Source organism: Leuresthes tenuis, unplaced genomic scaffold, assembly GCF_036924035.1.
Source record: "Leuresthes tenuis unplaced genomic scaffold, fLeuTen1.0.hap1 SCAF_12, whole genome shotgun sequence".
Taxonomy (NCBI): Eukaryota; Metazoa; Chordata; class Actinopteri; order Atheriniformes; family Atherinopsidae; genus Leuresthes; species Leuresthes tenuis.
Window position 1 is genome coordinate 6,542,071 of NW_027325366.1, and position 17,770 is coordinate 6,559,840.

Genomic DNA, 17,770 nt, shown 5'->3' on the forward strand with positions numbered 1-17,770 from the left:
CATTCTCACAATGAATGAGCAGCCAGCAGAGTGAGCACTGATAACTTCAGCTTTTCCTAATATTCAACTAATTTTTTTCAAACAAATTCTTCTAACTTTCACACAGTTAAACTTACAGAAACAAATATTACCTTAAAATGTAAGAAAATGTCAGCCAATGTAACTACCAAAGAGCTGACATTTACAGAATTTCAGCTATGAGCCTCAAAGCGAGAAGAAACGTTACAAATTCTCTCACTAACTCCAATGGAACATTGGCCTGACACAGCAGACAGGTTCAGCAGTTTTCAACGTCTTTCATTCCAATTGAATAAAAACTACATTACCGCGTTCCTCTTACCCTTCTGGTGCTCATGCTCTTCAGATTATTTTAATAATTTTCTATAGTTTTCTCACAGGAGGTCATAGTATCCCTTCAGCCATCTTCTCCTCCTTGTCCATTTCTGCTGTGTGTGAGCTTGTTAAGCCACACCTGTTTACAAACATTCCTATAACTGTGAGGACATCTCTCTTCCACTCCTCTGTTACATATTACACAGCAGCCATTTTAACAATTACTCACTTGACCTTTGAGCTTCTTTCAACTTCTTCAACTAATACTTCTGCAGTTTTTTTCCAATAGGTTTAAATCATTTTACTATTCACATTTTAACTTCAAATTCCTTCAACCAAGACTACAGCAACTGTTTTTCTGCTAAAATTTAAAGTTTTTCAGCTTTTTTTAAGCATATTCAGCTATCAGCATTCTCACTGCTGTTTCACAGGAACAGCTTTTCTAATTAAGCTTAACAATTCCTCTGTCACATATAGGAAATAGAAGAAGAGCTCAAGTGTAGACGCCACCATACAAGAAGGAAAAGGGCTTTTTCTAACTACGGGCATAAGAGCATGTGACCAGGCAAGTCGTGGTGAATAAAAATGAAAATTAAGGTAAATTGAGTGTGGGAGTCATGTCAATGGAGCTACAAGGCACGTCTGAGAATATGTTTGGTGCTTTTCATTTCATTCATTCATTTAAGCTTCTTCATATTATTGCATTCCCTCTTACCCCATTACCAAGAAATTGTTCCCCCTTCAGTGCACATCAAGGAGGCAATGCGCAAATAGAGACACAGGAGTGTCATGTGAATTCTTTTAACGGATGACATGATGTATAAAATATTGCTACTGACATAAAGAAATCAAGCATTGCTCATGCTGCTCTCGTGCTCCTATATCCTTGCATCCCTATGTTGGATATCTCTCCTGCATTCTTGCTGGGAGCAGCTCCATCTGAGTTTGTGCAAAGGAGGAAGCAATAAGACAAGTTAGCATAATACAGAAACTGTGACAGTCTACTCAGTGTAAGCCATCAGGAACAAAATCACGGTCTTTAGTCTGTTATGTCATGTATTCCTTGTAATTTAACTGAAGCCATTGTCTATTAATACTCTCTAATTTTTTGCAAATGTATCAATGAATCAATCAAAGTACTTTACTAATTCCGCAAGGTAGGGATGTCATGATACCAGACATTTAGTTGTCGATACCAATACCAGAGAAATTCCACGATTCTCCATACCCAATTCGATACAGCAGTAAAAAACAAAAACAAAACAATAAATTTCATGTACTTCAACATAATCATTTATTAAAAACATTTGAACATTACAAAAAACAACAGTGGCACTGGCATGTAGCCTTCAAGTAAGAAATAAAAATAAACCACTATTAACATTTGATCCATTTGAATTGGAATCAGGCAATATCAGAACCATGACAATTGGGTATTCTATGACTTGGTAATTTGAAAGAAAATCCGCTTAGTGCCTATCGTGTATGTGCACTGTAGCTTTAGCTTACCAGCGCACAGGTGATCTGCGTATGTCTTTTGAACACAGCTTAAGTGTTTGCAATGTAAGCAGAGACATTATTTGATCTTGAACATGCCTGTGGCGATCAAACTTCATATTAGCAAATCTGGAGAACAATCCAATTCTGATGTCATCACAAAGACTGGAAATTCAATTTGGATTATTTATATATACACGCTCTATTTGGAAAATAACAATCAGCATTGTTAGGCAACAAAGATGCAAAACTACTGGTTCTTCAGTGCAAATGTATCAAAGTTAACATGAGCTCGTTTTACATCCTGGTTGCCCAGCAACACCTATTGTTTATTTTCTAATAGTGTAGGTGTAAGAATAGGAGAATGTGAGGCTTTACTATTAACTTTTTGAGCCGTGTGTCTGATTGGCTATATAATGTACATGGATATATAAATGCCATCTATTTACCTTTTTTGCAATAGGAGTAATGTAAGTCAAAATTGCCTCATGGGGATTCAAGGTAAAAACACTCCTTTTTTCTCTATCTTTTATTCCAGAATCCCAAAAACGCATAAGATGATGTATAACACACTTTAAGGGAAACGTATCAACCGAAAGACAAAGGTTTTTTTTTTAGGGGTCAAGTAACTCACAACAAAAATTTAATTTAATTTATAAAGAACTCTTGCTTTTTTGTACAGGAAGAAAAATGTAGGACAAAGTGTCTTACATAATAAAAACATTGACCCCAATATGGCCGGGCATGGAGGAACCAGAGAGGACACACTATGTTTGTTTATGCATTTAGCAGACGCTTTTATCCAAATCAACTTACAAATGAGGATATAACATTACAGCTAACATCAAAGCTAACAATAAACTACATAGAAAGAAACCACTAGTCAGACTCTGTCAGAGTTGACAGGGGTGACAGTGTAGAGATAGAGTGCAGGCATAGAGGAATGTACAGAAAGATAAAGTGCAGAGATAGAGGGGGTAGGGAAGTCCAAGGTAAGTGCTAGGATAGGAGATGCTCTCTGAAGAGCTGGGTTTTCAAGAGTTTCTTGAAGATGGACAAGGACGCCCCTGTCCTGAGAGCGCTCGGTAGGTCATTCCACCATCGTGGAACGACACTTGAAAAGATTCTGGATTGTCTTAAGCGTGGTATAGGCACTGCTAGACGACAATCCTGTGATGACCGGAGGGACTGAGTTGTGACATAAGCTTTTGCAAAAGCTTTCAAGTAGGTGGGAGCTGTTCCATTAAGGACTTTGTAGGCTAACATCAGTGACTTGAATTTGATGCGGGCGGCTAAGGGTAACCAGTGGAGTCCAATGAACAGAGGAGTGAGGTGTGTTCTTTTCGGCTGATCGAAGACCAGATGCACCGCCGAGTTCTGAACCATCTGCAGCGGTTTCACAGCACAGGCTGGGAGACCAGATAGGAGAGCATTGCAGTAGTCAAGACGGGAGCTGCCCCAAGAGCTGGGTGGCGTGTTGGGTTAGGTTTGGTCGGATTTTTCTTATGTTTAGCAATGCGAAGCGGCATGAACGAGGTAACGTGATCTTTAAAGGTTAGTTGGTCATCAATCATGACACCTAAGTTTCTAGCTACCTTTGATGGAGCAAGAGATAGGGATTCAGTTTGGATGCAGATGCTGTGGTGTATGGTTGGTTTGCCTGGGAAGACCAGCTTTTCAGTTTTTGAGAGGTTAAGCTGGAGGAGATGGGCTTTCATCCATGTCAATATGTCAGAGAGACAGTCTGAGATTCGTGCTGAGACTGTGTGGTCATCAGGTGGGAATGACAGATAGAGCTGGGTATCATCAGCATAACATTGGTGTGAGAAGCCATATGATCGGATGAGCTGGCCCAGTGAGGTGGTGTATAGGACAAAGACAAGAGGTCCCAGTGCTGAACCTTGGAGGGCCTCTTCTCTTTGGCATATACACCACCTCACTGGGCCAGATCACAGTGAGGTGGTGTATCACAGGGAACCGTTTGCATCTGGAGACAGTCACCACCCTAGAGACCTGGCTCCCTGGCCAGAGTCATAAGCCAACCCCAGACAGGGCAAGGAGCCAAACACCACCGCTGTAAGGTGGATGGATGGCCTACCACAGTCTGAGGAGAGCAAACCCCGGGCCACAGCAGCCAGGGCCAACAGCTGCCCCCGATGCAGAGGGCTCCCAATGAGGAAACACTGGAGATAAGACCTAAAAGTTAACTAAAATGGGTAACATAAAAATACTGTCATATAAATTCGCTAAAATAAAAATGAATGAATAAAAGTTAGAACGTATATTAAATACTAAAAAGACAACATAAATAATTAATATAAATAAAAAAGATAAAAGGGAACATTAGTTAAAGCCAAATTAAAAAGGTGGGTCTTGAGCCTGCTTTTAAAAATGTCAACACTCTCCGAGGCACTCGGGTTCCCTGGCAGGCTGTGCCATAGACGTGGGGCATATTGCTGGAAGGCTGCCTCACTATAGGCTCTTGTATTAAAAAAGCAAATAATTAAAAGGCCGGTGCCGGAAGACCTCAGGGCCCGGGAGGGTTCATAGGGTAAAAACAAGTCTGCTAGATAAGAAGGCACAAGACCATTAAGACTTTCAAAGACCATTAAAAGGACCTTAAAAATCAATCCTGAAACACACGGGGAGCCATTGCAGTGACTATTGGTATTTGATTTATCTTTCTCTATATACAAGAAAAAGGAAGAAAGACGGCTGCAGAACAATAACACCAAGGAGGTCTGGAGGAGGATGAGGATCATCTCTGGGTACAAATTGAAAAACTCTGTCTGTGGAAGGCAATGTGGACAGAGCTAATGTCTTAAACCAATATTGCAACAGGTTTGATAGTGTGGCTTTTACCACCTCTGCTGCTGCCATTTCCACTTCCTTCTGCAGCAGCTCTCACTGCCAAGTCTCCTCTACCCAGCTGTATCTCCACCAGGCCCTGCACCTGCGATTCCCCTGTCTGCACCATCAGAAAATAAAGAAAAAAGAATAAGAGTAATATGGGTGGAAAAAAAAAAGAAGAACTTCATGGAAAGTGAGACGGAGGTGCTACTTTCTGAAGTGGAGGCCCACAAAAATGTGCTCTTTGGCATGCTGTCCTCTGGCATAAGCAGCAAACATAAGAGGAGTGGGTAGGAGAGCGTGTGCGAGGCTGTCAATGCTGTGGGGTCTGAGAAACGCACACAAGCAGAGGTGAAAAAGAAGTGGCTGATATTAAGGTGTAATGTTGGTTAATTACATTTTTGCATCACATATGATCTGTGCATTGATTGAATGAAAATGTTTCCTGTTGACATATACAAATTCATCATGTGATGGTATTTTGATAGCAATTTGTGTGCAGTTGATAGCTCCGAGTACATTTGGAAAACCAGCTCCCGCTTCAAATTGCGCTTTAATGTTGGCCTGTTCATTCCCTGCATTGTATGGGAATTAGATATACCTGGCTGAGATGCAGATAATTCCATCCCACTCGGCTGGCATGGCTTCGCTCAGGGTCGACTGGCACAGTCCCAATCGGTTGGCCAGCTCCCTCTGGAATGCCCCAGTTGCTAGGAACCCCAGTGTGCACGTCACCTGTGGGCACAAGCATCGCGTGACTCCTCGCTGTCGCGGTCCATTGCTGGCCGCAGCTCTGTGCACAGTTCCAGAAGGATTGCCCTCAAAACGGCTGATGAGCCAGTTGTCATCATGTGTCAAATCCTCTCTATCTCTGAACACACGTTCTCTTCCAACTGTACTATTTGCAATGTCTCCCAAGACCGCTAAAGCAGCCATTGTTTTTAATAGTATGTTTTGAACCCCGTTGCGCATGCTTCTATATCCACTCGTGTAATTGCAAACACATGGGTGTGTTAATTGCTCATCAGTGTTAATTGTTCATGTGTCTCAAATGTGGATCAGTCTGAGGACAAATTGTGTTCACATTTATTTATTATAAAAGTTTCCCAACATCACCTCTAAGTGTCGCCAAAGAATCAACAGCTGTAGAAAAGTGTGTACACCAGCCCTGAAGTTGGCTTGAGGCACTACACATTTCCACGGTCATTTCGCTCTTGATACATCTGATCGTTGACCTTTTGTACATGAGGCCCCTGGTCAGCGAGAAAGGGAATTATGTGCACCTGCTGTTTATTCATTACAGCTCTGCATTCAACACCATAGTTCCTCATAGACTGGTCTCTAAACTCAAGGATCTGGGCCTATTGACTCTGCTCATGGGTCCAGAGCCTTTTGACTTATAGACTACAGGTGACTGGAAACTGCACCACCAGTCCCCCACCCTCGAGATTGAAGGCCCCCAAGTCGGCATCCTAAGTCCTTTGCTTTATTCCCTCTACAACCATTACTGCAAAGCCACTTACTCCTACAACATTAGCGTTAAGTTTGCAGATGATACAGTGCCAGTATGTCTGATCTCCAAAGGCAGGGAGGCAACCTATCTGGAGGAGATGGAGGCATTGTCATCATGGTGCAAAGACAACAACCTGGACCTGAACATCTCCAAGACAAAAGAGGTGGTCCTGGACTTCAGGAGGGAAAAGCAGAGGAACCATCACTCCTCTCATCATTTATGGGACTCCATTGGAGAGAGTAGTCAGCTACAGGTTTCATGGTGTGCACATCTCTGAGGACCTGACATTGACCACCTACATCTTCAACCAAGTGAAGAAGGCGAGACAGAGCCTGGGCCACCTTAGACGGCTGAGGAAATTCAAGAACTCCACAGCTCTGCAGAAGGCCTACTACACTACAGCTATAGAGTCTGTGCTCACCGGGAGTATCACCACTTGGTACGGGAAAATAGTGCCACTGACAGGAGAGGTCTCCACAGAGTGATCTCACTGTGCTGAACGCGCAATGAGGTCATTGTTTTGACCTCAATGACCCCATTGCGCATTCAGCACAGTGAGATCATTGAGGTAAAAACATTTCATAGCCCTCACATCCCTGGTGATGAAATGTTTTGAGAAGCTGGTCAAAACATTCATCACCTCCTGGACCCTTTTCAGTTTGCATACCACTCAGACAAATCCACCGACGACGCCATAACCTTCTTGCTGCACAAGACACTTTCCCATGTGGACACCAGGATGGGGAACTATGTGAGAGTGGACTACAGCTCAGCATTCAACACCATAGTCCCCTCCAGGCTGGTTACTAAGCTGTGGGACCTTGGACTGAACTCCTCCCTGTGTAGGTGGGTCCACAGCTTCCTCACTGGCAGATAACAGGTGGTAGGCGTGGGCTTCCATAATTCATCCCCCCTCACACTCAACATTGGCTCCCCTCAAGGCTGCGTGCTGAGTCCGCTGCTGTACTCCCTCTACACACACGACTGTGTGTCGACATCAGACAGCAACACCATCATTAAGTTTGCTGATGACACAGCCATCGTGGGGTTAATCTCCCATAACAAGGAGGAGGCCTACAGGACAAAGGTCATCCACCTGGAGAGATGGTGCCAGGAGAATAACCTCCTGCTGAACGCCAGCAAAACCAAGGAGCTGATAGTGGACTACAGGAGGAAGCAGCAGAGTGATATCCGTCCGCTCTGCATCGGCGGGTCTGGAGGTGGACAGTTTAAAATACCTGGGTGTTACCATCTCACTGTTAAGAAGGCCAGGCAGCATCTGTTCCACCTCAGACGCCTCAGAGACTTCAGGCTCCCACTCAAGGTGCTCAGGAACTTCTACACCTGCACCACTGAGAGCATCTTCAGTGGGAGCATCACTACATGGATGGGCAGCTGCAAGAAACAGGACCTCTTGGCCCTTAGGAGGGTAGTCCGCTCAGCTGAGGGGACCATTAGAACAACCCTACCCGACTTGCAGGACATCTACATCAAATGATGCAGGTCGAGAGCTGAGAAGATTCTCAGGCAGCCCCACCACCCCAGTCACCCACTCTTCTGCCTGCTGCCATCAGGCCGTCAGCTCCGCTGCCTGACAACCAACACGGAGAGGATGAGGAAAAGCTTCTTCCCCTAGGCCATCTGTCTGCTCAACAATGAGCATTAAACTGGACTATCTCACTCACCTGCACCTTAATGTTAATGTTAATAATATTGTTAATGTAAATTTTTACACTTATATTTTAATACTCTACCCTCGACACTTTTTTACTGAAGCATTTTTCTTATTTTCTTATTTTGTGTGAAATTATTGTGCCAAGGTTTTTTATTCGTCATATTTATATTTAAATTCTTATCCTTAATTCTTGGTAGCAGGTAAAAAGAAACTTTCACTGCACATTGTACTATTTTTGATTATGTATGTGACAAATAAAACTCTTGAATCTTGAAGGTCTTGAAGGTCTTGAAGGTCAGCATTGCCCACCCTGCATAAGGTCCACAACCAGAGCCAGGAAGATATGACAGAAAATTGAGCAGAGGTTTTTAGGTCATTGTTACCCCCACATGGAGAGAAGCATACAGGAGGGGAAAGAGCTGTGTAAGCTGTCTCAGGGGGGTTTATTGAGTGGATGGGGGAGTGTGGCTACCTGGAAAGAAAATCATGGAATTTCACGGTAACATTCAGTTTCCTCCACTAATGAATGACTTCAGTTGGTGTGGTGTCTACAAGAGGAGGTAAGAGGGAGCTACACATGACTTTCAAGCCAAACCACCAAGTTAAACTCAAATTCCAGCTCCTGATCTTTTAAAGTGATTTTGCTTTGCAATGTCATTTTAGGTTTCAATGAATTTTTCCTTGGATGTTCAATCCCTGTTTAACACTTTACAACCTCCTTGTTCAAGGTTTTACCACACAAACTGGAAACATTTTGTGCTTTCACAAGCTAAACACACACATCGGGAAAGACACCATAAATGCTGAACCATATTTAGTGGTTGGTTTTTAAGCAACGTGCTGAAGTTTAGATGTTTTTTTTTTTTTTTTTCCAGGAAAGGCCTTGCTTATTCTGCAAGACATTTTCAAACATTATGTAATTGTATTTATTTATTTATTTTTTTTAAAGTTATGAAACCAGACAGTATTGTTTAAACCATATGATATAAAACTGTCTTCTGAAAAGCTGTCTGTGTATATTTCTGCTATTGGAGGAACGCTGCTCCAGCTTTTCTCTCTGTTTTCAGCAACACGGTAAACTGAACTTGCTTACAGCACCTCTTAATTGTTCCCATCTTAGCTACTCTATTTTTAAAAAAAGTAATCACCTTAATATGTAGCAACATCTTGGACAAACTGTGACTGAATTCTTTTGAAGAGTGTCGCCAGAGAGCATCTACGTGGTCTTAAACCCTTGCATCTTTCCGCCCCAAAAAACTGCAGCTCTGTTAACTAGGATTACCCCCAACTAAAAGTTTTAGTGGTCAACCAGCAGTCAAAATTTGAAGCAAACAGGACAAGCTTAAGTATATTTGGCAAAGCCCTGACATATTTTCTTTGCCAATATAATGAAATCTTTGACTGCAGAGCTGCTCCTCTCTCTCTCTCTCTCTCTCTCTCTCTCTCTCACACAGACAAACAAACACACACGTCACGTTGGTCCCTTCCCTAAATATAAACACATAAAAATACAATCAAAGGAGGCTGGGCACACCCAGGACAGTTTTCCAGTCAATCACAGGGTTGTGCTTTGGCCAGTTTGAGTCTAACTGAACATGTACAGAAGCAATTTAACTCCAAACCAGATTACACATATGTGTGTGTGTGTTAGATTAGCTTTAAAAATTTTGATTTAGTATGATCACTATGGTCACTCTTACTAACACAATGTACTAACACATGTATTTTCGAAGTCTGATTTTAGTCAAATTATTAATGGTTCAATTGTTTACCTCAGGTAAATTGCTTAAAGTACTTACTTACGAAACCACTTGAGTTTATCTCCTTAGTTCCCAAACATGTACAGTATGCTGGTCAAAAGAATAAGAAACAGAGTTGTAGTCTACATGCCTGCGCACTATGAGGAATTGTATGTGGCAATCACTGCACACATTCACAACGTACAAAGGAGTAATGCATTCAATCGTCTGCTGACTCTTCTACTCATTTACTTCCTGTCATGCATCTGTGCCGTTACAAGTCATCCTGTCACCCACAAACTGATCTACATGTATTTCAGCAGCTAATCAGACAGTTGCACCCCACCTCAGTCTGTGTGGATGCCATTAGCTGCTAATGCTGTGCTCCTTTGGGCACTGATACAGTAAATTAATTTAATTGTGATGAATTGTTTCAAACTAAAAGCTCCGCTCATCAGTATCTTGAGCCCACTTACAAAGAGGAGTTTACTTAGTCAGAGGAAATCCAAAGTGATACACTTGGATAAGTAAATAGGTGATGGGAGGCTGAACTGACTGGAAGCAGCTGACATGGGTACTTTGTCTACTCCAAAGGAAATAGAGCTTAAGGGGCATCTGCACAGGTGAAGAAGGTAAAAGGCGTCCTGGTGAAGACTGAACCTGTGACTTTTACCCACTGAGTAAATCCAACAATGCCAGCACAGACACACACACACACACAGACCAAACCACACCTCAGTCCTTAATCTTCAGTGTCAAACCAACTAGTCATACATCAGCTGGCCATCTCCCCTCCTTCTTGGCGGAGTTGGATAAATGTGTTTTGTATTTGGAGCTGTTAATAGTTGTCCCAGGGGTAATTGCAGGCAGGGAGCAGTCAAATTTGTTCTAAACTGTGTGTAATATAAATAGATGATGATCATTAGATACACTTCTCCGTTGTGTTAACTTTGAGATAAATGTGGAATAATGCCATCTTATTCACAGTAGACCCTAAAAGGATTTAGGACAAGACATGTTTTGCCAGAAGAAAAAGCACCCCCCCCAAAAAAAAAACTGACATTGGGAAGAGTGTCCTGACGCTACATTAATCATGCTAAATTGATACTATATAAACCCAGCACTGCTGTTCATCTGGATGAATAGTTTCTTGCTTGCATGCCCTCCAACCCTGAGCTTCTCTGTCCAGTACCTGAAATCGATTTAGGAAGGTAAGTTCAAGTCACTGATGTGGAAAACCTGCTGCATGTTCTCTGCCAGCAAATACGTGGTATTTTTTCACACAAGCTGTGCTACAGATTTTCTGACCTTGGCTCACTTTTATCACATAGCCACAATCCTTCACATTTCTTCACTTTTTAGTGCATTAGTTTATGGTCAAAGGAAATCATGTGCTCAAAGATGAAAAAAAAAAAAAAGTGAGTCATAAATTCAGCAGATACATGCTTGTGTTGTTTCCGAGCCATGCTCTTAACCTCAACTCAAGAATCCTCATGCCTTTGCTGTCTGATTTTGCACATTTGTGACTTCTATTGTGTTAATTTTGTTGAAATTAAATAGATAACATTCCAGTTCAATTAGTGGTAGAATGTGATTAGAAAGGGAGGGACACACTCAGATGATTGCAGTTAACACCAATAAAACTTAAAATAGATGCAACATTTAGCTCTCGACTAGTTTGTGGGTGTCATGGCATTGCCTGTTTTTATAAACTTTTTGTGGATGGACCTAATAATCGGAGGGTTTAGTTTTTAGTTTAATTCCCAATATATTTTTTGATGTGACGCATCATTGGTTGAACTTTGTGCACTGCCACGCTACCTACGTTCAGAGACTTTGCATATTCTTTCTTTTAACTGAGGCAGACAGTTTAGCATAGTTTGAACATCACATGACTCTGAGGAAACTTTATTGAATTTGCAAGAAAATTCCTTTTGCGCACTGCATGACAAACAGGGCTTACCATGACTGTGCAGAGCTGATAGTTAAATTTAATGAATCCATGCTTACTTGCGTTATCATACTGACAACATAAGCACCACAACAGAATTCAAAGACTAAGGAGATGGTATCATCTTCCATCTGCCCAGCAATCTACAGTGCACTCAGTTGATGCTGCCATAGACTTGCATCCCTTTGCCAATAGGTGGTTGACTGACATACACATCTAGCCTGATAATTATATATGCCTGATACTCTAGGCAATCCCTGTCAAAAGAGGAGACGTCGTCATCAGATCTCAAATTGGAATAGGGATTAGGAAACAAAATATACTCATATTATTCACTATATTCATGCATATTCAGAATCTGGATTACATATTAGAGCGCCATTTTGTCAGAAATATTATAAATGAAGCCAAAACAATAAACTCACGATATCGTTTGCTTTCCTGTTACACCAGCATTGAATTTGTTCTTGGTCTCTTAGAGGCTATGCAGCGATCTGAAACACTGGCTATTAACTTACAAAGTTAAACCGTATGTATTGAAATGCTTTCAGCATTTTTTTACATGGCTGAAAAATGTATTTATTAATTAGGATAACGTTTCACACAAATGTCAGGTACCTGAAAATTACAGAGTGATGACATTCTATTTGTAAAAGGTCAAAGTTGTGACAACATAATTTAATGCAAAAAACTTTCAAAAACTTTAACACTCAAACAAAAGGAGTGTGTGTCATATTTTGTCATGACCTAATAACCATCATATCAAAGTCTTCACTGCAAATCTGGCCAGATTGGGATAAAACTTTTATAGAAAGGCATGGTATAGGTGTATGTATAAATAGCCACTAAAAACTCATTTAAATACATTTTTATTTAAGTAAGTTGTTGTATTTACATTTCATTTTGGTAGCAAACTAATCAGCTGGAAGATAAAATTAAAAGACCCAGTCTTGATAGACATACATGCATTTAGAGGTGAAGCTTTATGTAACTATATAGTGTCTATATCAGTGTATTCCAATCCTGCAATCAATGACAGCAGCAAATGGTCTGCACCAGTTACCGAGGGATTCATTTAACTCTTTTAGTGCTGAAAATCCAGTTTGTCTGAGAAGCTGGGCAGGTCATTTGAAATTTCCAACTGGAAACAAGGTTAAACCTTAAAGCAGAAGACTGAGGTAATGTGCTGTAATACTAAAGCTGAACTGTCTGTGTATTGGTCTATTTAATTCTTCATTAGCTCTATTGTCATACTTTAGTGACAAAAAATCGAATATTTTGTCCAGTCACATACAAAACAGACCGCTGGGATAGGCTCCAGTCCCCCCCCCCGGCGACCTGACCAACGGTTTAAGCGGGAATAGAAAATGGATGGATGGACATACAAAACAAAATGCATATGTACCTTAAGCCTATCTAGATATGAAAGCTCTTTATAATGGTATCATTACTTTGAAAATAGGAAGAGAAGCCCATTAGCAACGTAATCCATTAAATCAGCGGTAAAAAGTGGGACATGCAGAGAAGAATTACTGAATCTGTTGATAATTCTTCTGTGAGTTTATTAATAATTTACATTGCACACAATGATCCATTGCTTGTGTAAAAGTATGGATTAGATCGACATCCACATGTCAATACTTTGTGTTATTTATTACCATGGCCATCCTGTAAATCTCTGTGAGGTCTTTCTAAGACAAATGCACAAACAACTACGGATTTATTTTCTAAAACTAAATACTTTGAAATCCTATATTAAAATGTGACATATGACAACTAGCATTTTGCTCCCACAAATCTAAAATGGACACAGTGCCGTCCTATATGAGGTGTAATAGTTGCGCACCTAAAACTAAAAGCACAATCCATCATGCCAGCTGTTTGAGACTGGGTCTGGACTCGCCCCATGCAAAGCTTGCTACCTTCATAGCTCAAATGACACCTGGAACACTGGGAAACGCTGACCTACATAAGAATCACATGGGGGCGCAAGCGGAATTAAAGCAGTTGGTTTAGCTCACCTCACATATTTGCTGATTTATTATTTTTTCTCATTTTGAAGGTCTTTTTTATCTGCACTAATTTGTAACAATGTCAGGCACCATGTGTACTGAGCGACTGTGTGATTTGAATTTGTACACTTTATACACAAAATCATTTAAAAGCTGTTGTAAATTAACATTAAAAAGGAAAAAAAAAAGAGCCAAAACAATGCTTGATGCTTCACCGTATAGGCTACAACTGTTGTTGTCATCAGCCTGTTAAGCTCAGCAAAGATGTGACCTTATTTAACAAACTAATGCTTAATATTTATTTTAAAAAATGGTAAAACTAATAAATTAACTAATATTAGTTATTGTGTTTTAACTTTTGCAGCAAGAGACGTTTAAGGTGAAAAAAGGCTGTTTCTTGTCCAATTAGCTTCCCATAAAGCTCTCAGGACATCATCTTTAATTAAACTATTAGAAGTAATAAGTTAGTACCATTAGAGGCTTATTTAGTGTCACTTTGATGATGCAGACATAGTGCTGCTTTATTCCGTTGTAAAATGTAATGCTGCTTTAAACTGAAAGACAAACTAATAAAGAAAACCACATTTTTCTTCGCATATAGTTTGAAAGTGGGGGGATAAGCCTCCGAAGACACTTACTTACAGAACAAAGCGCAGAAGTTCAAGCTAATATCTTGATCTACTGCTGTGTGAACACCTAAATTCCCTCAGGGTAGACAGAATAATCAATAACCCAGCACAGTCAAAGAGTCAAAAGTAATCTTTGCCTATGGTAAATTTAAGAATAAAACCGTCACTTCAAAAGTTATTACCGAAGAACCTGTGTTCGTGTTATTCACCCGGAGCAATTTTCAGACTCGGGGTTTCTTTTTATTGGGTAATTTGCTTATAGAGGAGACACGGGGCAGAGCTGAGAGGTGGTACAGGCAGACAGTACGACAGACAGACAGGCTACGGACATACGGGAGGACGGACAGAGCAGCCAACTGAACAGCAGAACAATTCACGCGCAGCCGGGACTGCTTCTGGCGGCAAGCGCGCGCGGTTCGGAGAGTGCAGCGCGAGATGAAGCAGAGCACCGGTGCCCTTCCTGTACCTGCTTGGACACCGCCACTACCAGCAAGTACGACCGCCGCGTTGTGGTGCACAAGAGGGGGACAAAGAGAGACCCATTTGAGGATATGAACCAGCTCTCTCGGGGTAGCAGGCAACTGTGGAACTTCTGCGCGTGCAGCTGAGGAACTTTACCGTGAAACGTGGACGTGTTGAAGTAAGCTACTTTTCTTTTTCGTTTTCTTTTTTTTTCCAAATGTCCGTGGGCTGTTTTTTTTTTTGTTTTTGTTTTTTATGTCGGAGCGGTTCAGAATTCTCTCAACTAAGACGTGAAATATTCTGAACTTCAAATACAGTAAGATTATTTCTTGTCTGCTTAAGCTGTTTGAGATGTGGCTTTTAACATTTTTTCAGGATCAGACTACTTCTTAATAGTAAGTTGAGTAAGCTGGTGTTATTTTTTCAAAAGAGGTGTTGGTTTTCTTTTTTTGTCCTTTTCCTTCACAGATTTAGTAGTTACTCTAGCCACACAGCCTCACGATAATATGATTACATTTCAAATATATAAAGATATAAACAAAATAAATCATAATAAAGGTAAGCGTGTTCCTGTAGACTGCGCGTGCCCCCCGAAACAGGCAATTTGCCACATAATGCTCTGCATATTTGAAGCATTACAGATTAGACATGCAGAGCACAGAGGAGGCTTGTGCAGCTGTGTAGTGAGACAACTGGATGTTTAGCTGCTCTTGGTCTTCAGTGTGTGTGACACGTCTTTTCCACATCTCTTGCTGAGCAGACTATTACAAACTAGATGGGGGCCCCTTTTTAAGACCCGTGAGGGAATGAGGGAGATGCCGATTGTGGCCTGAAGCCATAAGGCTCTTGCAAAAGAAAAGAAAAATGAGAGCACAGGGATGACCTCGAGCACAGCAAGGGGTTTATTGTGCGATCAGTTGAGCCCACCAGAGGGTGCTCAGTGCTGAAGAGACGACGCTCCTGTAGGACAGATGGAGTAATTTTAGAGTAGATGGCTATTCTTATCATGGGGCTGTGAGTGAGAGGCATCAGTCCTTGGAATGAGGGAGCTGTACAAAGAAAAGAAAATCTCATTGTCTCTGAAGAGCTGTGTTTATCAGCTGTGAAATCATTTAACTGAGATTAATATGAGCAATGCCCCAAGAGCAGGAGCAAGATTGTGCTTTGCCTAATTGAATGAGAAAATCCAGGCGATGACCTGTATGTAAGTGTGCCCGCTGCTTTATGAGATTTGGAGAAGAGAAATGGATTTTTCTCAGTAATCACATTACATATTTTGTAAACTCTGCAGGAATAACATTTACAGTGCTCATTTTGGAGAGACAAAAGGCATTTGCTTTCAGAAAATGACTTGTGAGGTTCGATTCTTTCTGTGGACATCGTGTACACACATGTGCATACTGCAGAATAGAACTCATGACTTATGTTGAAGACTAACACTATTTTTTGCTCTTTTCAGCTCATTACATGACCTGTGGAATCCTGTGCTGCTTAGTCTGCTCTCTGAAGCTTTTCCTGATAATAAACCTGAGATTACAGGTTGCAGCCGGAATATGTTCAGTGAGCTGCTCAATTTTTGGATGAGCTCTTTTGAAATACCTTTCAAAAGATTATATAAAACTCTTTCATATCAACTGGAATGGATCACCTCTAGATAAGCGCACACATTTCTGTGAAAAAAACTGATGATTTGGAAATTTTGAACTCGAATGAAGCAGCGATCATCCCCATTTTATACCAAAAACAGATTAAACTATGATCACTTTTGCCTGACAGGACTTGTGGAAAGTCACTGCTGAATATGCAGGATTTAGCAGGGTTTGGTTTGCCTTGGAAAGCCCTGATGTTCAATGGCTGTGCCCTTTTATGGGGTTTGTTCTTTGGAATGTGTCTTGCAAATGCATCAGTGATGGCTTGTCCCTCAGTTTGTCACTGCATAGAGAAGAATGGCTTAACAGTGGTCCAATGTATGTCTCGCAACCTGGAAAAGATCCCACCTGATCTTCCTAGAGATACTGTTATCCTGCTATTGGCAGCAAACCACATCACCCACATCCCCAACCATGCCTTTAAAGAACTGCACTACCTTCAGGAGCTGGACCTGTCCAACAATGACATTGAGACTGTGGACGTCGGAGCATTTCAAGGTGTTTCTGATAGCCTCCTTGTGCTGGATTTATCAAACAATCGCATTGAAAGCGTCCCCAAAGAGGCATTTTCCCGCCTTCGAGCAAAAATCAGCCTGTCGAACAACCCCTGGCACTGCGAGTGTACGCTGCAGGAGGTCCTGAGGGAGCTGCGGCTGGAACCGGAAACCGTGAATGAGGTGATCTGCCACACAGCCGTGCAGGAAGAGTATGCAGGCAAACCGGTAATCCAGGTGCTGGACTCAGGAATCAACTTCTGCAACTTTCACCACAAGACTACTGATGTAGCCATGTTTGTCACCATGTTTGGATGGTTCACCATGGTGATTGCGTATGTCATCTATTATGTCAGACACAATCAGGAGGATGCCAGAAGGCACCTGGAGTACCTGAAGTCACTGCCAAGCAACTCTCAGATAAGCAAGGATTTAGACACCATCAGCACGGTTCTCTAGCAGGCCTTTGTGACTCATGAGCTGTGGTATGTCTGTAAGTATCTGAATAAAAGTGTGGTTTTAAACAGAGTGACTAAAACACTGTTGCAACACATAATCACTTGTTTTCAAACTCGTTATTTGGGTTTTTTAAATGAATGAACTAGATCGTTTTTATTTCAATGTAGCCCAAGTAACAATATATTTTGTATTATTGCATTATTATTGTTTTGGTTTCATGAGATGTGAGTAAATATTGCACAACAATCAGACAGGGAGACAGTGATAGCACAAAGTAAAACTATCATCACCCATAAGAGATGATAGCTGTGGTTGGAGATATAAATCTCTCTGATCTGATGTCAATCCACAGTGAGATTGAATCTGAACTGAGATGAATGAAGAGGACATCGGCGTATTTATGTTACTTATTTATGTTCTTAAAGTCATACGTCAACATGAAAGCATTTTTATGGGACTTCTGCTGATGTATGAAAAAGGTTAATTAATTCAGTCTGTATACCAGCG

The 17,770-nt window shown here is 41.3% G+C and overlaps 1 protein-coding gene across 1 annotated transcript; it reads left to right on the top strand.

Moving 5' to 3' along the window:
- The first annotated feature begins 16,053 nt into the window (after nt 1-16,053).
- Nucleotides 16,054-17,292, top strand: lrrc3 (leucine rich repeat containing 3). The gene has a single exon (XM_072397619.1). The coding sequence runs from the start codon at nt 16,463-16,465 to the stop codon at nt 17,261-17,263; it is 801 nt and encodes a 266-aa protein (XP_072253720.1). The 5' UTR covers nt 16,054-16,462; the 3' UTR covers nt 17,264-17,292.
- The last annotated feature ends 478 nt before the right edge of the window (nt 17,293-17,770 follow it).

Coding starts and splice junctions, on each gene's coding strand:
- lrrc3 (XM_072397619.1), top strand. CDS start 16,463: ATGCAGGATTTAGCAGGGTTTGGTTTGCCTTGGAAAGCCCTGATGTTC.